Source organism: Neoarius graeffei, chromosome 6 (assembly GCF_027579695.1).
Source record: "Neoarius graeffei isolate fNeoGra1 chromosome 6, fNeoGra1.pri, whole genome shotgun sequence".
In the NCBI taxonomy this organism is placed as follows: domain Eukaryota; kingdom Metazoa; phylum Chordata; class Actinopteri; order Siluriformes; family Ariidae; genus Neoarius; species Neoarius graeffei.
Window position 1 is genome coordinate 18,910,512 of NC_083574.1, and position 25,227 is coordinate 18,935,738.

At 41.5% G+C, this 25,227-nt stretch overlaps 1 protein-coding gene across 1 annotated transcript in view; it reads right to left on the minus strand.

The window, feature by feature from the left end:
- Positions 1-768: 768 nt before the first annotated feature.
- Positions 769-25,227, minus strand: part of map3k10 (mitogen-activated protein kinase kinase kinase 10) — a 95,706-nt gene continuing 71,247 nt past the window's right edge. The window contains exons 2-11 of the mRNA XM_060923386.1: positions 19,375-19,555; positions 16,628-16,776; positions 16,093-16,268; positions 13,491-13,737; positions 13,272-13,394; positions 6,759-6,897; positions 6,517-6,626; positions 6,054-6,280; positions 3,723-4,251; positions 769-1,747 (exon numbers count right to left, since the gene is read on the minus strand). Of these exons, the coding sequence (XP_060779369.1) occupies positions 1,353-1,747; positions 3,723-4,251; positions 6,054-6,280; positions 6,517-6,626; positions 6,759-6,897; positions 13,272-13,394; positions 13,491-13,737; positions 16,093-16,268; positions 16,628-16,776; positions 19,375-19,555 (2,276 nt within the window). The 3' untranslated portion in view covers positions 769-1,352. The remainder of the gene's footprint in view (positions 1,748-3,722; positions 4,252-6,053; positions 6,281-6,516; positions 6,627-6,758; positions 6,898-13,271; positions 13,395-13,490; positions 13,738-16,092; positions 16,269-16,627; positions 16,777-19,374; positions 19,556-25,227) is intronic.

A 25,227-nucleotide genomic window follows, 5' to 3' on the forward strand; every position in this document is an offset into this window, starting at 1 on the left:
ACCTTAATCCAATCAAAATGTTGTGGAAGGACCTGAAGCCAGCAGTTCATGTGAAGAAACCCACCAACATCCCAGAGTTGAAGCTGTTCTGTACGGAAGAATGGGCTAAAATTCCTCCAGGCCGGTGTGCAGGACTGATCAAAAGTTACCAGAAACGTTTAGTTGCAGTTATTGCTGCACAAGGGGGTCACACCAGATACTGAAAGCAAAGGTTCACATACTTTTGCCACTCACAGATATGTAATATTGGATCATTTTCCTCAATAAATAAATGACCAAGTATAATATTTTGTATCATTTGTTTAACTGGGTTCTCTTTATCTACTTTTAGGACTTGAGTGAAAATCTGATGATGTTTGAGGTCATATTTATGCAGAAATATAGAAAATTCTAAAGGGTTCACAAACGTTCAAGCACCACTGTAGGTGTCTTATTGTGTGTGCCATTTTAAAGTACAGTTATTTGTCAAATTAAAATGTCTTATCTATTAATTAATGTGATTCAAATAGCACATTTAAGTGTGTTTATATATTTTTTCCCTTTATAAATAAGGAAGGTCTATGACAATGTATTAAGGCAATTATAGGTTTAAAAGAAATAAATATATAAATAAACAAACAAAGCAAAACAGCTGAGGCAGGGGATAATATTCCGGAAAAAAAAGAAATTTCCAAGGTTAAAGTCATACATTTGCAAGAAAAATAAAATCAAAAATTCATAAATTTGTAACTTCTTAATCTGGGAATTTCTGAGATTTTTCTCGGAATTTTTGAGGTTTTTCTTTGAGAATATTTCCAGAATATTACGTCTTGCTTCAGCTCTGGGGTTTTTTTTGTTTTGTTTTTTTGGCCCTAATACACCATCATAGAGGTTTGTCTTCATACTATGAGCAACTTATTGTCCAGAAAATACAGTGTCAAAGGAATGGCTTTGCCAATGCAATTCATCACATACTTCTTACCTGGTTATTATTTAAAAAAAAAAAAGTTTTATTGAACAATCTAAAGGGGGAATGATGCAAGCAGTAGGACTTGACCTTTACTTTTATGAAGCTCATAAAAGTGTTCCAGCTCTGAGACTGTGGTTCACTGCAGCGGCTATGAAAAATAATCCACAGCCCTCCAGGTGATTTCTTCTTTTGTTGTCGAGTTCTTTTTTCACACTCACTGTGACAGGAAAGCCGCGGTTTCTGGCCGTGGTATCTGTCTAATAGTGACCCCAACCACAATGGCCTCCATGACATATACAGGACAGAGCTAGAACTTTCATGGCTCCTTTTGTTCCTAGGGAATATACTGGCCATGTAAAGCAGACCAGGTGGCCCTGGAATATAATGGCGATTTCCTGGGATTTTATGAGAAGTGCTGCCCACACAGTGTTGCTTGTGAGTGCTGCCCACAGAGAGGCACCGTGCTGTCCTGGCTCTGCCCCTCCATGTCGATGTCCAGCAGAGTTTGGCGGCCACCGGTGGCTCCCGCGCTGACCCCGCTGTCCCCAGAGCCTAGTGGACTGTCACAGCTGCTCCCCGGAGATGAGCTGAGCGTTCGGGACAGTGACGACAACTTCCACGGGTCTGGACGCGCTCGGGCCGGGGTGGGGCGTGGTCGGGGGGCAAACTCCAACGTCTTGGGCCGCTCGAGGGTTCCGGTCTGGGATTCTGGAGAAGGAGGAGGTTTACGCCGGTGCACTGCAGGAAAGATTGTGGATGGGTCTGGGAGACGAGGGATATCTAGAGTGTCACGAGAACCTGAGGGAAAACACAAAATATCATCAGCATGTACACAAAAAAAGAAAGAAAGAAAGAAAGAAAGAAAGAAAGAAAGAAAGAAAGAAAGAAAGAAAGTGTATAAAAAAGTACACAAGTATATAGAAAAAGAAAGAAAGAAGTGTATAAAAAGAAGTACACAAGTACAGCCCCGATTCCAAAAAGGTTGGGACAAAGTACAAATTGTAAATAAAAACGGAATGCAATAATTTACAAATCTCAAAAACTGATATTGTATTCACAATAGAACATAGACAACATATCAAATGTCGAAAGTGAGACATTTTGAAATTTCATGCCAAATATTGGCTCATTTGAAATGTAATGACAGCAACACATCTCAAAAAAGTTGGGACAAGGGCAATAAGGGGTTGGAAAAGTTAAAGGTACAAAAAGGAACAGCTGGAGGACCAAATTGCAACTCATTAGGTCAATTAGCAATAGGTCATTAACATGACTGAGTATAAAAAGAGCATCTTGGAGTGGTAGCGGCTCTCAGAAGTAAAGATGGGAAGAGGATCACCAATCCCCCTAATTCTGCGCCGACAAATAGTGGAGCAATATCAGAAAGGAGTTCGACAGTGTAAAATTGCAAAGAGTTTGAACATATCATCATCTACAGTGCATAATATCATCAAAAGATTCAGAGAATCTGGAAGAATCTCTGTGCGTAAGGGTCAAGACCGGAAAACCATACTGGGTGCCCGTGATCTTCGGGCCCTTAGACGGCACTTCATCACATACAGGCATGCTTCTGTATTGGAAATCACAAAATGGGCTCAGGAATATTTCCAGAGAACATTATCTGTGAACACAATTCACTGTGCCATCCGCCATTGCCAGCTAAAACTCTATAGTTCAAAGAAGAAGCCGTATCTAAACATGATCCAGAAGCGCAGACGTCTTCTCTGGCCCAAGGCTCATTTAAAATGGACTGTGGCAAAGTGGAAAACTGTTCTGTGGTCAGACGAATCAAAATGTGAAGTTCTTTATGGAAATCAGGGACGCCGTGTCATTCGGACTAAAGAGGAGAAGGACGACCCAAGTTGTTATCAGCGCTCAGTTCAGAAGCCTGCATCTCTGATGGTATGGGGTTGCATTAGTGCGTGTGGCATGGGCAGCTTACACATCTGGAAAGACACCATCAATGCTGAAAGGTATATCCAGGTTCTAGAGCAACATATGCTCCCATCCAGACGATGTCTCTTACAGGGAAGACCTTGCATTTTCCAACATGACAATGCCAAACCACATACTGCATCAATTACAGCATCATGGCTGCATAGAAGAAGGGTCCGGGTACTGAACTGGCCAGCCTGCAGTCCAGATCTTTCACCCATAGAAAACATTTGGCACATCATAAAACGGAAGATACGACAAAAAAGACCTAAGACAGTTGAGCAACTAGAATCCTACATTAGACAAGAATGGGTTAACATTCCTATCCCTAAACTTGAGCAACTTGTCTCCTCAGTCCCCAGACGTTTACAGACTGTTGTAAAGAGAAAAGGGGATGTCTCACAGTGGTAAACATGACCTTGTCCCAACTTTTTTGAGATGTGTTGTTGTCCTGAAATTTAAAATCACCTAATTTTTCTCTGTAAATGATACATTTTCTCAGTTTAAACATTTGATATGTCATCTATGTTCTATTCTGAATAAAATATGGAATTTTGAAACTTCCACATCATTGCATTCCGTTTTTATTTACAATTTGTACTTTGTCCCAACTTTTTTGGAATCGGGGTTGTAGAAAGAAAGAAAGAAAGAAAGAAAGAAAGAAAACAAAGTGTATAGAAAGAAAGAACCTTTGAGTTTAGGCCAAACCCATTGGGCAGTGAACTCCAGTTCAGGTTATTTGGTGCTCTGAGCAGATACACATCTGAATACTGAGATGTAGATTCACCATGTGTTGCTGTGTTACATCCTGAGTACACAGTGATTCCTGCTGACTCACCTGTGTGTGATGCGTTAGTGGGTGTGATGGGAGGAATTGGCATGCTGCCATCTGAGGGCGTGCGTCGGTGCCCTGTCACTGTCTGTGCACGAGGTCTGATGGCACCGTCAGATGGCGTGCGTCGGTGCCCGCGGTTCACAGCCATGGTGGCAGAGACATGGGTGGGTGTGAGTGACTGGTTGGGCTCCCGTTTGAAACTCTCTGCTCGCAGGTCCAGCAGGGGGTTTAGAGCGGGTGCTGGACAGGGCATGGTGCTGCTCGGACTTGGGATCAGATCGTCCGGGTCCGAGGGCAGCAGGGACTTGGTGGAGTTGCAGTCAGAAAAAGAGGAGAGTGAGAGGAGTGTGACAGAAGGAGATGGGTCCAGGCAGGGCAGTGCAGATTCGTGATGATGGCGGTTGTGGGACAGGGACAGGGACAGCCTACGGCTTGGAGGAGATGTGCTGCGCCGGAATCGGCCTGTGCGCTGAAACAGACCTTCCTTCTTTTTCCTTTGCTCCTCACGTGCATCCTGTTCATCCTGACTCACCTACACACACACACACACACACAATATATGTAAACATCAATTCATTCATACATCAGGAAGTACTGCTAATAATCAACAATTTGCTGTCATTTGTTCTACAGGATGTCTGAAAAGTCAGGAGCCAATGGAAATATGGCAAAATCCATTAAAAACACAATACAGTAGCTGAGAAACAGTGTAAAGTGTAAGGGGGAACATGTAGAATATATGTTTCAAACATCCATCCATCCATTATCTGTAATCGCTTATCCTGTACAGGGTCGCGGGCAAGCTGGAGCCTATCCCAACTGACTATGGGCGAGAGGCGGAGTACATGCTGGACAAGTCACCAGGTCATCACAGGGCTGACACATAGAGACACACACCTACAGTCAATTTAGAGTCACCAGTTAACCTAACCTGCATGTCTTTGGACTGTGGGGGAAACCGGAGCACCTGGAAGAAACCCACGCGGACACGGGGAGAACATGCAAACTCCGCACAGAAAGGCCCTCGCCGGCCACAGGGCTCGAACCCAGGACCTTCTTGCTGTGAGGCGACAGCGCTAACCACTACATCACCGTGCCACCCTATGTTTTAAATAGTAAATAGAAAGTTAAACACATCTAGTTTTACTCTGATTCGTTCCTGACTTTTTCGACACCCTGTAAGGTTCATTGTCAAAAGAAAAAAAGGCAATAAATGAATACAAAACATAAAACATGAACTGAAGTCTTTAAGTCTTTAACTATAATGTGTACTCATTCATAATGAGGTCATTATGTAACACAGGAGGGTTGCTAAAATGAATATTTTAATGGTGAATTTACAAACAGTTGATTAACTGGATTAAAGCTAGACTGCCTTTCAGATTTTCCAAATGTAGGTCATAAAAAGAATTTTCCCCGACACCCAGTTGTTTTTGTTTAGTGGACCAAAAGCCACTGAATTCGAGTCACAGACTTCTAATTTTATTAGCTTTTTTTAAACAGAACAATTAATGAATTTAGGGCCATGTGGCCCTAAATTCTCCGCTATTTTTTCCTGCTTCACCATGACCCAATTCAAGATACTACGCCATGCATCACGTGGTGGGCTTTCCCCCGTTTCCACAAGGCATTGCAGGATACAAATTTGAAACAGGAGAGAAAAATGGAGGACGTGAGTGTGCGAACTAAACGTGAAAGACCGACTACAATAACGGAAAGCAAGAAGAAAAGACGTTATGTTGCGAAGGAAAGGAAACGCAAGTCCAAACTAATAAATATCGGCGGTCAGCGAGCACCTCGGTGTGATCAGCTGTTTGTTTAGCGACAGAATGATGTAACTGTCAGTTACATGCGCATGTGCACACACACGGACTTCCTCTGTCTGCCTGACTGCGCGAAGCGAGCGATTTCATGCACGTTATTTGCTCGGGAATCCGCTCAAATTAAATAACTCCCCAGACACAGAATGGCCTGATATTTTGTGACTTATTACAGAAATAAACATATATCACAGTGACCAAATTTCAGAGGGAACTAAATTTCACCGATTTTATGAAATCGAAAGGCCGTCTTGCTTTAAATGTGGCTTGGAAATGAGAATGGCTGTAACAAATATTAAACATTTGACATTTTTGGGTGGGTTTTTTTTTCCCCCAATAATATAATGTCAACCAAACCTGAAGAAAAATTTAACATTTAACATCTTGGTACTCGACTGACTATCTCCTCTTGTGGTTCTTATGGCACTAAAACTAAGTGAGATTTTGTTCATTTTTATTGACGATACAGATTAAAGTGAGCAAGATCTAAATCCTATAGAGTAGAGATCTTCACCTGTAACCGTCCCAGCTGGAGCAGGTCTGAACCCAAGCCCACGGTGGCCAAGATGGAGGCGCAGCCTAGCAAGACCATGTCACTCTTCTTCCTCTGATTGCAGCGCCGCAAAGGATCCTGGGAACCTACTCCAGGCCCTACACCTGTCAATGTGTGGCTGGCATCCTCTGTCGCCCCGTTACTACTGCCCTCTGGAGCCAATCGCTCCTCGACCTCACACTGTTCCTCTACAGAGACACAGACATGAGAGATTACAATTACACAAATTACAAAAATCTCCTTACAGATAACGTCACCATATCAACAGTCACATCTGCGTTGTTGTTTTTTTCAAGTCTGTTTGACCGCATTAACATCAACTTGTGATCTGCTTTGCAGCTGGAACTACTGCCCAAGCTGCTGCTCTAGAAAATGAATCAACACCTTTATCGAACGTTATCTGTGAGAAAGAACCCGAACTCACCCATCTCATTGAGACTGGAGAAGCCTCCTGTGATAGGGACATGTTTGGGAGACTTGCCCAGATTCGGAGCACTGGAGGACCACACCTTCCCCTCGCCAAGTGACTTTAACCTGCAACCAACATGCAACTTTGACTAACATTTACTGCAGTACAAGTCAAAAGTTTGGACACGCCTTATCTTTATAGCTTGAAATGAGTTCAGAATTCAGAGCATGTGCCATTGTGTATGGATTCGGTTGTACCTCTCTTCTCCTCCAACCCGCTCCCGCTGGTGAGTGGAGCTGGGACCCCAGGTACGGCCCTTCTTTTTTGTCCCTGCCAGGTCTTCTTTCTTACACACTGCTGTACGCCCCCAAGTGTTCCTCCCATCACTCGGGGTCACTGGAGGTCAAAAAGGCCATGTTTATATTATATTACTGCATTATGTTATAATTAAATAATATTGGCTGGCGTTGAGTGGTATATCAGATATATTCCATTCAGCTAGCATGATACTGAACGAGTCGAAGACGAGTAGCTGAACGGAAAATATCTAATATGCCACGAAAAAAAGCAGGCCAATATTATTATTATTGTACATACACATACCAGGGTTCTAACTAGACCAAAATATCAGCGTAGTGGCACCAGTAATAACAACCGGGGGTTCAGGGGCTGCCTCAGACTCCTGAAAGCTCATGGGTTCTACATGCTCGGAGATGCATTCTTATGCATTTCCTGGCGCTTGCAGGCCTCCCTGAAAGTCACTCTTTTTTGGTAATATCAGAGCCGGCCCGTGGCATAGGCAATATAGGCAAATGCTAAGGGCGCTGCGTCCATCCAGGGGTGCAGAAACGGGGGGAGAAAAATTATGACTTCCACTATTCTGAAAACGAGTCAGCATTATAATGTCTTAGCCTAATTTAATTGTACAACAAAGCATGTAGTCAGGGTGTGACTTGTCAAAAAAAGCGGGGTGGGGTGGGGTGGGGTGTGGTGGTGGTTGTTAATCATGAAACAATAAGCGCTCAACAGTGGTTCGCCCTGTGTCTTTGGGCGCGCAAGTGCGCATCCGCGGCTATTCTCTGTTTTGGCCATGTAATAGCCTAAGTGTTGTTGGCTAAAGAGTGTTTTTGCATAACGTAGATAACTGACATAGATCTGTTGCTTGTTTTGAATATGGCTGTACTTGGAGCAGTCTGGGCTGAAGTAAAGGTCTTTTATGCACCGAACACGTTTCGCAGCGAGATATTCCAATGGTGCCTGGCACGTTTTTTTTTTTAATAAAACAAAGTTGCTTTGTTGATCTGTGTTCTCATTAAAATGACAGTTTAGCAGCTCATTCAAGCAACCATGTTGCGAAGAGCTTCCTGAAGGAAAATATAATAAACGCATTGAAAACAAGAAACAATCTCAGTGCGTCCAGACTGCAGGGCAACGAAACAAGCACTCAGATGTGTTCTCTTTACAAATAGCATAAATGGCACACTTTCTCTCCTGTAAAGGAAGAAGACACAAAAGCAACTCACCGAGTGGGTGGTGAGGAATTCAGTAAATAATAATAATAATAATAATAATAATAATAATAATTATTATTATTATTATCATTAATAGACCTGTTACTTTCCCAAGGCGCCCCCTCTCGTCCGACCAGGCTTTACATATGCTAGACTACTACTTGGGGAGGATGGTCGTGCTTTAATGCAAGCTGAAAAAATGTCAAAACATCCAAAATTGTCAGGAGCCCAGGGGAGAAAGAAAAGGAAAAAAGAGGAGGAAAAACGCGACAAAGACAGAGGTAATGTCACACTCAGTAAAGATGATGTCGATATTATTTTTCTGTTGCAAAACCATGATTGATAACGTCATTAACCACTTGTTTTCTAGGCTATGCAGCAAAGCAATGGATAACGTTATATCAGTGTACATAATTCTACATTTAGTTTTTTTCAATAGTTGAAGTTGAAGGCAGTACCAAAAAACACCACTAGAGGTCTTTTTAATATCACAATTTTATATATTTTTTATTTTTATTTAAATCCTTGTATTTTTCATGCACACTGGTTTCTTTAATATCTTATTTTGTGCAATGCCTTATTTATATTGCATTTACGAATTACAACACTTGTTTACATTTTTTATTTTGGGAGTACTGTAAATGTAATACTTTATGTAAGCCATTTATATTATGGGGCGGCACGGTGGTGTAGTGGTTAGCGCTGTCGCCTCACAGCAAAAAGGTCCGGGTTCGAGCCCCGTGGCCGGCGAGGGCCTTTCTGTGTGGAGTTTGCATGTTCTCCCCGTGTCCGCGTGGGTTTCCTCCGGGTGCTCCGGTTTCCCCCACAGTCCAAAGACATGCAGGTTAGGTTAACTGGTGACTCTAAATTGACCGTAGGTGTGAATGTGAGTGTGAATGGTTGTCTGTGTCTATGTGTCAGCCCTGTGATGACCTGGCGACTTGTCCAGGGTGTACCCCGCCTTTCGCCCGTAGTCAGCTGGGATAGGCTCCAGCTTGCCTGCGACCCTGTAGAAGGATAAAGCGGCTAGAGATAATGAGATGATGAGATGAGATTTATATTATGTTTCATATATTCAGTTCATATTTTGTATTTGTTTCTTTAATTCAGTATTAAATATTTTGAATGTGCAATTTCTTTATTTAATGCCTTTAATTAAGTATTTTGAACGTGCAATTTTTTTGTTTAAATAAAAGAATGTTTTAAGACAAAGCTATTCCATTTCTTGTTAGTATAGGTACACTATCAGTGGCTTTAACTGGTGTTGGGGAGGGGGCGCCACCTAAAATCTTGCCTAGGGTGTGAAATTGGTAAGGGCCAGGCCTGGGTAATATTAATGAGATTTTTTTTTTTGCCAAAAGTTGTTGTGATTGTACGGAAGCCGAGAGAGGCCCTTCATATGATCCTTTTTTTTTTATTCACCTTGTTATCCCGAGATAACAACATAATTAATTCAGGATCTCGAGAAAACAACACAACTAATTCGAGATCTCGAGAAAACAAAACCATTATTTCGAGATCTCGAGAAAACAAAATTATTTCATGATCTCGAGTAAACAGCTGAGAAATGGTTCATTCAGGTGCACCAAGAGACTTGTGATATGCTGACTTTGGGGCTATTTCTCGTTCTGTATAGACGCAACTTTGGTCATTAGAATGTCTGGAATAATCGATCACCTAATAAGGCAATATTCTGATCAGGGGTTGACACAGGGAGAGATTGCATTAAGTCTTTTAATAAGGGATAATTTCAAAATTAGTCCGCGGCACCTCCGCAGAAGACTGGCCCCCCTCTCTCTGAAGGCATCGTAAAAAGCCATTTCTGCTCTGTTACATGTCCGCCAGTTTCTAAGTCTTCGTTGTCTGACCCACAGGGGGCGCAGCTCTGCTAGAAATCTCAGCTGTTTTCTCGAGATCATAAAATAATTGTTTTGTTTTTTCGAGATCACGGAATAATTGTCTTGTTTTCTCGAGATCACGGAATAATTGTTTTGTTTTCTCGAGATCTCGAATTAGTTTTGTCGTTTTCTCGACATCCTGAATTAATTATGTCGTTATCTCGGAATAACGGTTTTGTTTTCTCGAGATCTCGAATTAGTTGTGTTGTTTTCTCGAGATCCTGAATTAATTATGTTGTTATCTCGGGATAACAAGGTGAATAAAAAAAAAGGATTATATGAAGGGCCTCTCTCGGCTTCCGTATGATTGTTTTTGATTGAAGACTTATTATAATTAATATTCAACCATATTAATGACATATTTATGGAATAAGAATAAAACAACTAGTTGATGTTCACCAAGTGTCAGCTTTATTTTCAGCTTCAGCCATTCAATTACAATACAGGACTATCCAGATTTAACTCATATCGTACCTTCCTCTATTGACCGTTACTCCGACTGTTTCAATGCACCGTGTCATGTCTCATCTCATTCATCTCATTATCTCTAGCCGCTTTATCCTGTTCTACAGGGTCGCAGGCAAGCTGGAGCCTATCCCAGCTGACTACGGGCGAAAGGCGGGGTACACCCTGGACAAGTCGCCAGGTCATCACAGGGCTGACACATAGACACAGACAACCATTCACACTCACATTCACACCTACGGTCAATTTAGAGTCACCAGTTAACCTAACCTGCATGTCTTTGGACTGTGGGGGAAACCGGAGCACCCGGAGGAAACCCACGCGGACACGGGGAGAACATGCAAACTCCGCACAGAAAGGCCCTCGCTGGCCCCGGGGCTCGAACCCAGGACCTTCTTGCTGTGAGGCGACAGCGCTAACCACTACACCACCGTGCCGCCCCCCGTGTCATGTCATAAATTTTTTTTTTAAATTGCTGGGGACCAGCATGTATTATGTGCATGGCATGTAAGCACCTCTTAACACAGATGGCACTTTACCGCAAACAGCATAAATAAGGAGGTAAACTGGACTAGCATGATCAGTGACAATCTCCACACGGAACTACTTGGGTAGCTATGCACTGGGCGCTGATATGGACGGGGAGTGGAGTATGTCCAAATATAGGACATTCCCATGCCGGTGTGTTGTTGCTGCCGCGTGGGGATAACAAGAGAAAATTTTTAAAAAGACCACATTTTCAAGAATGACAAGTCTTTTTATTCGTGCAACAGCAACTTTTACAGCAATGTCAGCAATATCGTGGGTGCAGCAATATCATCCCGATACGCTGAAAAGGCCTAGTTAGAACCCTGACATTCCTTTCGTGTGTTCAACATATCTTTCTCATTCAAAATAATTTCAAAATCTTTCTTCCGTATTTAACAAAGCAAGCGTGGCAGCCATGTTTATTTACAAATTGTCACAGTCGCTTGCTAGCGCGGAAGCTTTACATCTCCGACATGTGCCGTCATGTTGTCTTGACAACCATGCAATATCGTGAACCATATTCAATGCTCATTCTCCACTGGGTAGAATGACGTAATATACATAGGATTAGCGATATGCTAACAATTTTGCATGCTGTCAAACCAAATTAATGAAACCTGCTAGAAGGGAATAGAATGCATGTTTTTATTCCATTGAAAAAGTGTCCTCTATGTATAATAATAATAATAAATTATATATTTCAGTCCTTGTTAACTGATTTAGACTCATTGCTTCAAAGCAAAACTAAAAAAACAAGGATGAAACATCAGACATGGCGGACTTGGTTGCTATGGATTAGGTAGAAAATTCTGTACATTATTTTCTAAAATATACTTTTATAATTACCGTATTTTTCGGACTATAAGTCGCACTTTTTTTCATGGTTCGGCTGGCCATGCGACTTATACTCCGGTGCGACGTATATATGTTTTTTTTTTCCACCGCGGAATAACTGGAGCTGATGCTGAGTCTGACGACAGCCACGCAGAAGAAGAGGAAACGGCGCTTCGTCTGCCGCTGGAGTTGGCAGAGTTGTTCAGAAGTGACACCGAGGATGAGGAATTCAATGGATTTGCTGATTTGGAGTGAAATCATCAGCTTGATAAACTTGATTGACCTGTGTTTTATTATTATTGATAGGCCTATAGTTATTTAAATAAGTTATGTAGTGATTTTAGGCAGTGCTTAATTTGTGAAGTGGGAGGTCCCAGAACGCAGGAGGTGGGTGGGTCCGGCGACTCAAAAAAAAAAAAGGCGGGGGATGGTTTACTATAACTTTACGCACATGCGCTTATTGTGTGTGTAAAATAATAATAATAATAATAATAATAATAATAATAATAATAATAATAATATCAGACATTAGGATCTTAGAAAACGCTTTAGTGACAAACAGTTACAGACAGTAATATGTCGTGATATTATATTATAAAATATTAATTTTTATTAGTCTATATATTAAATTATATATTACATTTATCTTCTAAAATAACAGACTGTACTCATATCACAACCGGTTTATTTCACCATTGGAGATCAGATCACACAAGACATGAGTTAAATGACTCATTTTAAGGATTTAAGTAGGGGATTTAAAAGCGGTTGTTGTTGGTTTTTTTTTTCACTAGACGGTTGTTTTTACTACCGTACCTGTCTTTGGAGATGATATACCTATAGCCTACTTGACCTCTGATTTGATGAAATAAAATTCGACAAAAATGAAGAATGACACTCCTCGATGATGACTACAGCTTTAATAACAAAGATGAAAGAGCCATGGGGCGATAATAAGCCCTACCGGTAAAAATATTCTAAAAGCAAACTGATTAATGCATCAGTAATAGGCTACTAATATTAGTTATAATAATAATATAGGCTATTAGTAATAACGATAGTGATAGTATTAAAGATAGTAGTAGATATTTAAAATAATCAGACTAGGCTACTTACAGGGCAAAGGGCGCGTTATCACTGCTCAGCTGTTCGTTTATTAAATAAACAATGCAGTCGCGCAGTAACCACGCGCCGCTTATCAGATACAATCACAGATTCTATGGATAGAATAACCCTTCAAAAAAGTGCGACTTATAGTCCGGTGCGACGTATATATGTTTTTTTCGTCTTCATAATGCATTTTTTGGCTGATGCGACTTAAACTCCGGAGCGACGTATAGTCCGGAAAATACGGTACTTTAATCATTTAACCAAGAGACCTACAAATTATTTCATATTACAATTCTGGCCCACATCCAAGTATCATGATACATATAATCACCAAACTGAAGCATCATATTTGTGTTTGGAGCTCAAATTGAACTTTGAACTGAACGTGAATGCTGGACGGAGAAGCCATAAGACGTGTACTCACATCGGATGGCTCTGAGGCGAGGTATAACACCTGGACTGGCTGGTGGAGTGGTGCTTTCACTGCCCTGACTTTTCCTCTTATCCACACTGGGAGAGGCCTGCACTGTGATCTTATGCTCAAAATCTACACAAGAGAAACAGAGTAATAAACCAGTAAATAAAAACATAGATTAAATTGACTTTTCACTGATCACTTGGTTGCATTTTCTATCTAACCCACCAGAGGGCAGGCTGATGCAGTTGCTGTCGCGGCCCAGTTTGAGGAGCCGGCTCTTCTTGAAGTGGCCCTTGCGCTTTTTGACGTGTGGTTTCTCCTGGTACATCTGATGGATAATGATGTTTAGTTCTCTCTCCACGATGTCGATTTCCCGCTCAGCTAACTCTTGCTCACGTCTCTTCAACAGCTCCTCCTGTGTCCTCTGTTCCTCAGCAGCCCGAGCCAACGCCTCCTCCCAGGAACGCAGCTCCTGTTGTGAATTTAAGAGGGTATTTAAGCCGTGTTTGAGAAAAATTACCATGCATGCATGCATCAGTATTAGAAATGGTATAATCATATATTTTTAATGTAAACAGAATCATAAAGGATAATGGTGTATGAGGGAAATGGAGATAATGTAGTGTGTAAACAGCGAATCGAAAATGAGATTAGCACTTAAGCCAGTTGAGTCAATAAATTATGGTGCTTTCTAATGCTAATTTCAGAGTCATAAAATGGTAATTTATTGGACGCATACTTTATTTGCTGACAGTTGTCCAAGTTACTGTGCTTTTAAGATGTGTTTACAGTAATTAAGAATACTAACAATCTACAAATAATACATCTCCTGATACTACATGGGATATAAATATTCAGTATAGATATAGCTAATACTGTACATTTTCCTAGAACACGGTCACTGACTGATTACAGGACTGAAAATGATATTCATTATAATATTTTCGCAAAAGATGAAGGCATTTACACCTTTAACATAATATAACTGGTTTGCTCTGCTATAGTCAATGGTCTTTTGTAGATTTATCTGATACATTTATTGGTTATTTTATCAGTCAAAGGCTTGGACACACTTACCCATTATCCCAATGGTAACCCAGTGATAATCCAATGAGTACCCAGTGATAACCCAGTGAGTACCCAATGATAACCCAGTGAGTACCCAACGATAACCCAATGATTACACAATGATCCCCCAACGATACCCAATGATTATCTAATGATAACTCGATGATTACCCAATGGTTATCTAATAACTCGATGATTACCCAATGATTACCCAGTGATCCCCAATGATACCTAATGATAAAACAATGATCACCCAATGATTATTCAATGATACCCAATGACTACCCAGTGATAACTCAATGATTACTTAATGATTACCCAATGATAAACCAATGATTACCCAATGATAAAAACCAAAGATAACCCAGTGATTACCCAAAGATAACCCAGTGATCATCCAATGATTACTCAGTGATAACTCAATGATTACTTAATGATTACCCAATGATAACCCAGTGATAAACTAGTGATTACCCAATGATACCCAGTGATTACCCAATGATTACCCAATGGTACCCAATGATAACTCAATGATTACCCAATGATAAACCAATGATTACCCAAAGATAACCCAGTGATTACCCAAAGATAACCCAATGATCATCCAATGACTACCCAGTGTTAACTCAATGATTACCTAATGATAAACTAATGATTACCCAATGTTAAACAATGACTACCCAACGATAACCCTATGATTACTCAATGATTACCCACTGATAACCCAGTGATAAACTAGCGATTACCCAATGATACCCAGTGATTACCCAATGATTACCCAATGGTTACCCAGTGGTAACCCAGTGATAACCCAAGGATACCCAAGGATAACCCAGTGATTACCCAAAGATAACCCAATGATCATCCAATGACTACCCAGTCTTAACTCAATGATTACCTAATGATAAACTAATGATTACCCAATGTTAAACAATGACTACCCAACGATAACCCTATGATTACTCAATGATTACCCACTGATAACCCAGTGATAAACTAGCGATTACCCAATGATACCCAGTGATTACCCAATGGTAACCCAGTGATAACCCAAGGATACCCAATGATAACTCAATGATTACCCAATGATAAGCCAATGATTACCCAAGGATAACCCAGTGATTACCCAAAGATAACCCAATGATCATCCAATGACTACCCAGTCTTAACTCAATGATTACCTAATGATAAACTAATGATTACCCAATGTTAAACAATGACTACCCAATGATAACCCTATGATTACTCAATGATTACCCAATGATAACTCAATGATTACCCAATGATAAGCCAGTGATTACCCAGTGATCCCCAATGATAACCCTATGATTACTCAATGATTACTCAATGATCAACCAATGATTATCCAGTAATCCCCAGTGATTACCCAGTGATTATTCAAAGATAACCCAATAATAAGTCACTGATTACTCAGTGATCCCCAATGATTACCCAGTGACTATCCAATGACACCCAATGACTACCCAATAATCCCCAATGATAAACCAATGATTACCCAATGACTAACCAATGATTACTCAATAATACCCACAGGATCATTACTATGATACTCATAGCAATACTTATAGTATTATACACATACTATGATACTCATAATAATGAGTAAGTATATCCAAACTTTTGACTGCTATTGTAGATACAAAGTATATGTACCTGATAAACTGCCAACATGGGAAAATAATCTAACATTAGCCTGAAGTGCAGCTCCAAAAAAGTAGAACAAAATAACACTTCTTACCTTCTCTTTGGCCCTGAGCTCATCAAACATCTGCTGAATCTCTAGCCTCCAGTCCTCCTGCAGTGAATGGAAAGACTCCAGTGGCATCTGGAACATGGAGGACTGCTCAATGGCCTGCAACCTTTTCAGTATACTATTAAAGGACGGACGACTGTGAGGGTTCGGGCTCCAGCACTCTGGAGAAAAGACAAGAGACAGGTTATTATATTACTGTAGATAAAAGGGGGAAACACTGTAGAAATTAATTGTATCAGGTCATTAGTACAGGTATGTGGTAGCAGTGAGAATACTGTAGGGAAGGTTTTAAGTGGCCAGACAAGTTCATATTCCAGCACTGCCAAGGTAAAGGGTAACTGCTCAGCCGTATGATTGGATTATATTCTGCCAAACCACTTTCAATTAACAAACATAAGAACAGGAAAGGAAAGACTAGAGTGGTACATTTCACATAAATCCATTCCATTATAGTGCTGTTCTTATAAATTGTAATGTGAAATCTTTTTGCAGTATATATGTGCGTGTGTATCAGTCGTACCTCCCAACAGTTGAGCAAAGGCTTCAGGGCAGGTGGAGGGAATAGGGAGGGTGAGTTTGTTCATGGCAACTCCATAGGCCACAGCCAAGGCATCAATCTCCCGATATGGCACTTCGCCAGTGAGTAGCTCCCACAGCAGTACCCCAAAACTGGTGGGACAAAAAGTGATGCTCAAACATGGGCATGAACAGGATCTATTCTATTCACAGTGCACATTTTGGCATTACCCTCACCACAACCACTAATTACAGGTCCTTCATGAGTTGAATGTGTTTGTGTCTGGCTTTTTCCCCTCACTGCAGTTACTTAGCAGCCCAAACACCCTTTTAATCTCATTAAGTGGTTGCTAATGAGCTAAAGGGTTGTGTTCGGGTATATGTTAGATCACGGAAAATACCAGTGTAGACTGCTTTCAGTGATGGAGGCCTTCTTTAGTCAGCACGATACCATGTACACTAATATTCCACTATTATTCCAAACTTGATATAGATTATGTAGACAGCATAATGGCTCTTCAACTGCGAGTTGGCCTAGTGGTTAGCGTGTCCACCTCTCGATCGGGAGATCGCGAGTTCTACTCGCGGTTGGGTCGTACCAAAGACCATCATAAAAATGGTACCTACTGCCGTCTGGCAAGGCCTGCTGCAATATAGATGTGAGTGGGGAGTCAAACTCTCGCGGTTACCAGAGGACTTAGCCCCCCACTGTAACCCTAGCTATGTGAGAGGCCAAGGGCTACAGAAATGGAGATCGCCGCCGCCATGTGGCACGGGAAGGACTTTAAGACTTTTCGATAATGGATATTCTGCATCTGGAATTTGAATTCCTTATTCCTGAATATAGCATTTATCATGCGGAAAAGCCATGGCCTAATGGTTAGAGAAGCAGCTTTGGGACCATAAGGTTGCCGGTTCCCTGGACCAACAGAAATGGCTGAAGTACCCTTGTGCAAGGCACCTAACCCCCAACTGCTCCCCAGGCTGTTCTGGGTATGTTGCCCATCGCTCTGGGTAAGATCGTCTGCTAAATGCCATTAATGTAATGATGTGGGATATGCCAATATTGTTCAGATTTCAGGAGCATTCTTTGAATGTGTATACAGCACATTTGGAATACTGGAATATTTGTAATTGGGGTTTTTATGGCAGTTTGCAACACATGGCCTCTTGCCTGTTTACAGTCAGCTCTGTGCATTGTACAAAAATCCACTAGACAATCAGTATGCACAGGTGCATGTAAACAGGAATATTAGTGGAACAGTTATTTTCATTAATCATGTAAACAACTTAGTAGTAATATTGTCTTTTTCAGTATAAGGGCAAAAACTGGACTATTTTGTGCACGTAAATGTAGGCTATTGGTACAAGCCTCCTTCAGGCTGTCTTCAGTGGCATGGTTAACTGTTCAGGCATATTTTACAGTTACAGGCCATTAGCTCAGTTAAATTAGGTACACTAGAATTAGGAAGGTGCGTTATCGTGTTTTAGTACAAGTATGCAGGTGATTATAGAAAATTACACGCGCTGATTGGTTGAGAATTTCGGACTATTTCTCGATAATCACCTCGAGTGACTCGGCAAAATGGAGGCCAGTCGCTTTGGCACAGTAAGTGAGGAAGAATTACAAATTATGAAAGAAAATGCTGTTCCTGAAAGCACTAAAGTGCTACGAAGTTTGGTCTAAAACTATTCAAAGGTAAGGTGGAATTGTGATTTATTTTATTGATTTCAAAACAAAGTACTGTATTTTACGTGAGTCAGCATAGATAAGTGACACAAGCCTGCGTGTGTTACATTCGCATGCCACTTTTGAAGATTGAAATAAATTATTTTTTAATATGATTTTTTTAAAAATAAAATCACCTGTGTATTTATACTAAAACAATTACCCGCCTCAGGCTCAGTGAATAATAACCTCGATTTGGTCTTGGTTATTATTCAACGACATTCACCTCGTCTTTCACGAATAATTGTTAAATAGTATTATTCTATCCACATTCACTGGATATGAGCAATCACACACTCTGATTGGCTACTCTACTACTAGGATATCAGCTCATATACCGTGAGTAGAGAAAAACAAAATGGCAGCTTTTTTATCAAGGATTTAAAAAGAAACAGAAACAGATAAAAGAATATAGTCTCCCCCCCAACATCTCCTGTTCCACACTCCAGCCCAGTCAGTGGCAGTAATGCACCTTTAAGTTGATTTGCCAACCACCAAAAAAAACCTAAAAGAAGAAGACGAAGAAAATGGTGACGTGTGCTGCTGAACCAACCGAGGACGAAATAAAAACTCTATTCGAAAACAAAATCCCCAAAATTACAAAAAAAAAAGCAACGACAAAATATGGAATAAAAGTATTTGATAGTAAGAACATGTCTTTTTTTTAATTTTCATGAATTATTATGAAAGGATTTTTCACAAATTGCCCCCGTCATTTCACCGGCTTGTTTACATTCTAAGCGGAAATGATTTTGTCAGACGTTTTGTATAAAGTTTTTATTTATTGAATTTGCAAGAAATAAAAAGGCTCTGTTTCTTAAAATCCAGTGAATGTGGATAGAATAAAACAGTTTTCCACTCAATCTTGTCGTACATGGCTTATAGCCAACTCGGCTATCAGCTCATGTACGACTCAATTTTGTGGAGTAAATGTTAATTATACTCTTCAGAATAATAACTTTCTATTTCTTGGTATAATATGACGCAACCTAAAGGACTTTTCCCTCAGGCTGCTGTCTTACCTCCACACATCACTACTTTTAGAGAAGAGCGACAGCTTAATGACCTCTGGAGCCATCCAGGCGTAGGTGCCTGCTGCACTCATCTTAGTGGTTCGATGCCACTCTCGTGCCAATCCAAAGTCTGTGATCTTTAGTGTCTTATCACTCAGGTCATCCCTCTCCACTGGCTCCAGAATGAGAACTGAGAGAGAGAGAGAGAGAGAGAGAGACAGGAAAACATGGAGAAAGAAATATAAGAAAAAAGTTATTTGAGAGAAAACTATGTTAAAAAGAGACATTTGCCAACCATTTTTTGCCCAACAGTCTAACTATAACTGGAAGCAAGTGTGTTATGCTATGTGCATCCTGTACATTTTAGTATTTCCTCTTTTCTAACACACCTTATGTCTTGTTGGCCTTCAAATTATAGTATAATAAAAAGTTCACACACTGGATGTTCTGTGTGCTTATCAAACATTCATCTCTCAGTAGCAGGTAGTGCGTGTGAAATAACCCTGGAGTGCAACAAGGTCTCCTAACCAGGCGCATGCTGACACACAAATACACACTGACACATTTGCATACTTAACCACATACACACTTACTCTCTCCATATGGACATGAGTAAAATATTATTCACAACACAGCAACAAATTTACTTGTAACATGATCACAATTAAGTGCAGTTCAACACATACTTTCTAGATATATGAAAAAAAGTATTTTATATATCATGGTTTATAATGACACTTCTGTCTGAATTATGGGATAGTCAAGTCAAGTCTATTTGTATAGCGCTTTTAACAATAAACATTGTCGCAAAGCAGCTTTACAGAATTTGAACGACTTAAAATATGAGCTAATTTTATCCCTAATCTATCCCCAGTGAGCACGCCCGTGGCGACGGTGGCAAGGAAAAACTCCCTCAGACGACATGAGGAAGAAACCTCGAGAGGAGCCAGACTCAAAAAGGAACATTTGGACAACAACAGACAACATGACTATAACATTAACAGTCCTAACATAAAGCCAGCTTCGTTGATGCTATAAACCCCCCACCGATGGAAACCTGAGTGCAAAACCGTTCAGGACAACTGCAGTCCCAAAGTCAGCAAGTCAACTGCAGTCCTCAGCCACAAAAGCACCACTCCAAGAGTCCAGAGCGTCCTCCAGGCACGACCCCCAACTGTCCACATGGGGCCCCCCCTGCACAGGAGCGATGCGATGAGACTCCAACCAGACACAGGGCACCAGGATGGATCAGGCAGGTCCGAGGAGCAGAAGAGGTCAGCATCTCGATCCCAGGACCGACATGTAACTCAGAGGAACAGATTTGGGGGGGGAACCCCAAAAAAACAGGTTGTTAGGTATGCCCAATGTCACCTGAATAAGTAGGAACAGTATACATATTGCACTGAGTACAAGCAGGGACTCCGACAACTAACTATGACAGCATAACTAAAAGAGGAGAGCCAGAAGGTAACACAGGCATGAGGGAGCCCCGGGACATAAAGCAGCCAGCCACTACACCGTCAACAAACTCGAGTGAGCAAGCAAGTGGAGGACTGACAGCATCCATACATCCCAGTTTACCAAAACACTATGTCTGAGGACCCTCCAGATCTTCTCCTTTACCTCAAACACCATTAACAAAAGGCTTGACTAAACAGATGTGATTTCAGCCTAGACTTAAATGCTGAGACTATGTCTGAGTCCCGAACACTACTTGGAAGGCTGTTCCATAACTGTGGGGCTTTGTAAGAAAAGGCTCTGCTCCCTGATGTAGCCTTCACTATACGAGGTACCAGCACCTTTTGATCTAAGTAGGCGTGGCGGGTCATGGAAGACCAGAAGGGATAGAACTCTCAGGGAAGAACCAATGCCATTTATTTGTCCAAAATAAGAATGCAGCCTTCCAGTAGTTTATCTCAAGAGCAACTTGAGAACTGATTACTGGTGTGTCTTTAACAAAATGTAGTTATCTAGATATAAACACATTTGCATAGAACCATACGTCTCAATCTCACAAAGCAGGGAAGCACAGCATGCTGAGAAATTGGTGCACATGCAAAAGAGAGCACTTCTCTTTCTTCTGCAAGCGCTGAGACATGCGCTCACCAGGGTATACACACGGCTTGTAAGTCAAGCTATAAACATGGCACCTCGTGCTCTTTTTTTAATGACCACTACACTCAGGTCAGCCACCTTCACACTCTGTATAAAAGTAGTTAAACGCCATGACATCTTAAACATAAAACTCGAGTAAAACGAGGAGTTCATTGCTAGCAGCACACAAGATAACAGCAAGATAAACGCAGCTAAATAAAATGTTCCATGGTGCCCCAATTGCTTAAAAGTAAGTAGGTTACTCATTCAGTATTAACAATTGCCAAAAAAACAACTCTTTATACTCCCACTCAGGCTGGGAAAATATATTGATGCATCCCTAGATTTAAGTAATTTGAACACCAAACACAACCCAAGTGCTGAAAAACAATTGCTGAGAACATCCAATGAAGCATTAATAATTACTCAAAGAGTGCAAACCTCCTCCGAGGACAATAATCAACTCTTCTATGATATACAAATCTGCATCCATAACCACTTTATAAGGCTGGATATATTTCCCAAACTATTAGAATTATATCAAAATATGGTTGCGCCTAGCTGAAGTCTTCATATCACAATTCATATTCATGGGTACCAGTAATCCTCTGGTAGCCATGACTGTGGATTGTGATAGGTCATCGTATTTCTACTTACTTACGGTCCCCGTCATATTATGACGATGGGGGACTCTTGGACACCCTCAATCGTTGACGCTCGTGTCTTTCGGCTGCCTTCGTCTGGAGGCAGGCCTCGCAGAGCTCCTTTCCCAATGAGAGAGTGGCCCGCCAGGTGCTGCGGTTCAGCGCAATCTGGTACCAGTCAGCATTTATGCCGAAGAGCCGCAGGTCCTCCTTGGCACACAGTCTTTCCAACGCTTATGTGGATGACCCTTATCGCGTTTACCCTGCTTAAGTTCACCGAACAGCAGTTGCTTTGGTGTTCTACAGTCATCCATTCGTGCCACATGGCCGAGCCAGTGTAGTCTGTTGTTTCAAAACATGGTCTCAATGGTAGTAGAATTGGCACGGTGGAGGACCTCAGCATTGGTCTTACACTGCCACCACTTGATGTTCATTATCTGTCGGTGCGATCTCTGGTGGAAAACTTCCAGATGGTGGATGTGGTGGACTAGGGTCGGCCACGTCTCAGAACCATAGAGGAGAGACGGTAGGACTATCGCCTTGGAAACAGTCAACTTAGCTGACAGACTAAGGCCTCTCCTGTTCCAGCACCTAGTACGTATTTCTACACTGGCTATGTTTTTCAATATTAAACTTTACGACTTGAAATCTACTGGATTTTAAGATGTACTGCATTGTTGAGCGTAGACTTCTGTGTCTCGCAATATTAGCAAAAGTGAAAATACATTTGGAGCCACCCCATGACTCGGATCTGTTCCAAATTTTAATGGGTTCTTCCTTGGCCCATGCTCCACCCTTCCACCAAGTTTCATAGAAATCAGGTCAGTAGGTTTTGCACAATACTGCTTACAGGCAGATAAACAAACCACATTAAAAATATCGCCTACTTGGTGGATGAAATTATCTAGCGTAGTCATCATAAGAAGCATATTATTGTGGAAAAAATGGTTTTCACTAATACCTGATGGTCCAGGTGTTATTCGTAAAATGGCTCAAAGAGCTTAAAAGGACCATTTGCATATAAACATAAAGTGGCGAGTGGCTATTACAGAGCTTTCATAAAGGAATCATAATATTAAGAACATGTTGAAAAAAATCATCTCTGACTAATGATGTGTGTAGAAGGAGTTTTATTGATCATTGAGTGTGTATGAAGGAAACAGTTAGGAACCAGTGGTGATTGAATGATATTCGTCCTTTGGGGTCAAAGATGACCATGACTTGAATTTGGTGGGTGTAGGTCCAGAGCAGTGGTGGCTGCTGGTTTTTAAAACAGGGGAAGCCCATTTTACACATTCATCGTAAAACCTGTAGGCCGGATATCAAAGCATAGAAAGGTGTGCCCCATTAGCATAGTGAACTAGACAACCCTACCTAGTGGCAGAAAGTATTTTTGCTTGTACATTTCATCTTATAGTCTGGCTTGCCAGGCTAGTGCCTCATATCCTTAATCAAAAATATCAAACATCCAAAAATCACTGGCTATTCAACGAAGAGCCTTGAACATCATACCCTGATATGCAATATAGAGTCTTTAACACAACACCCAGCTGTGCAACACATCCTTGAACATCTTCTGCAACGCAGTCTGGAAATTCATAACCAGGTAGGCTATGCAACACACAGAACCTTGAATATTATACCCAGGTATAACCTATAACACAGAGCCCACCATTCTCTTAACATTACTGAACAATATACACACTTCAGATTCATGAACATTATATGATGCACACTATTTATACACAAATTCTGCCCTCCGCTCCTTTTCCAGAAAATGGTCTGTGACCCTGTCATACCAGCTGGTTGTGCTTTCCAGAGACTTCACCAATTTCTGTTAGCAGCTAGCACTGCAGATCCCAATAAGGCTCAAGCTAGCCTACAACCAGATTGAACTACAAATGAAATAAACGAGTGAATTCACGAATGATCAAACTGATAGAATGGATGAAAGTTAACGGAGCACAACGAGTAATATTTACATTTATTTACAGAGTAATGTACAGAGACATCAATGAGAAGAAACGTTTATATGAAAAGAAATTCAGACAGCACTTTGGCACACGACTACACTTTCTCGACATCCGCTAGGGACTGACTGATCATGCGCTTACCGTGTTCCTCACCGACGCCAAAGTACAGAGCCCGCCCTCCTCATGTCTTTCAACACTACCTCCAATAATCCTTCATCAGCCCGGCTTCTTGTCCCCCCCACTGTCTCGTTAGTCCCAGAGAAGCCCGGCTTCCCTGGAAGTGACAATTTTGTCGACTTTAACCAATAACAACTAGCCGAAATTGGCTGTTCAGAGCCCTCTCATAGACTGCAACGGATACCCGGCTGCCAGTCCATAGAGCCCATTGAAATAAGAAAGGTTACAGCCAGTGTTGCCAGATTGGGCGGTTTTAAGTGCATTTTGGCGGGTTTTGAACATATTTTGGCTGGAAAACGTCAGCAGTATCTGGCAACGCTGGTTACAGCCTGGCAGCAAAGGTGATTCTCGTAGCGAACTGCAAGTTCGTCAGACATCACTCAAATAAGTTACAGGATAGTTATGAACGTAAATACAATCTTGGGCATATATTATGTTATGCAAGTTATTGTTTTAATGAGAATTCAACGTCATAGATGCCGCAGTTTGGGGAGAGAATTTTAGGGGAAGCTCGGCTTCCCTTGTTGTCTCTGAGAAATCGCCCCTGGTCCAGAGGTGACCGATGAGGCTAATCTGGACTTTGAAGGTACCCCCACATGTCGGGCACGTGTGGGGAAGGCGGTGTAGTTGGGGTGGCGATAGTTCAAGTCTTCCGTGCAGCTCATTTCTTCTGGGCCTCGGTGATGCGTTTCATCTCTGCTGCACATGTGCCAATGGTGAGCTTTGCTCGCCATGCTGGACGATCCTGAGTCAGCAAGTCCCAGGAATTGAGACCAATTTCTAGGGTTTTGGGGGACACTTTGTGATCGTCCTTGAAGCATTTCTTCAGTCCCCCAGATGAGCGCTTGCCTTGGCACAGCTCTCCATACAACAACTGTTTGAGCATTCGACTGTCTGGCATCCTGACAACATGGCCGGTCCATCTGGCTTGGGCTTTCTGCAGAAGAGTGTTAACGCTGGGAAGTCCAGTGACT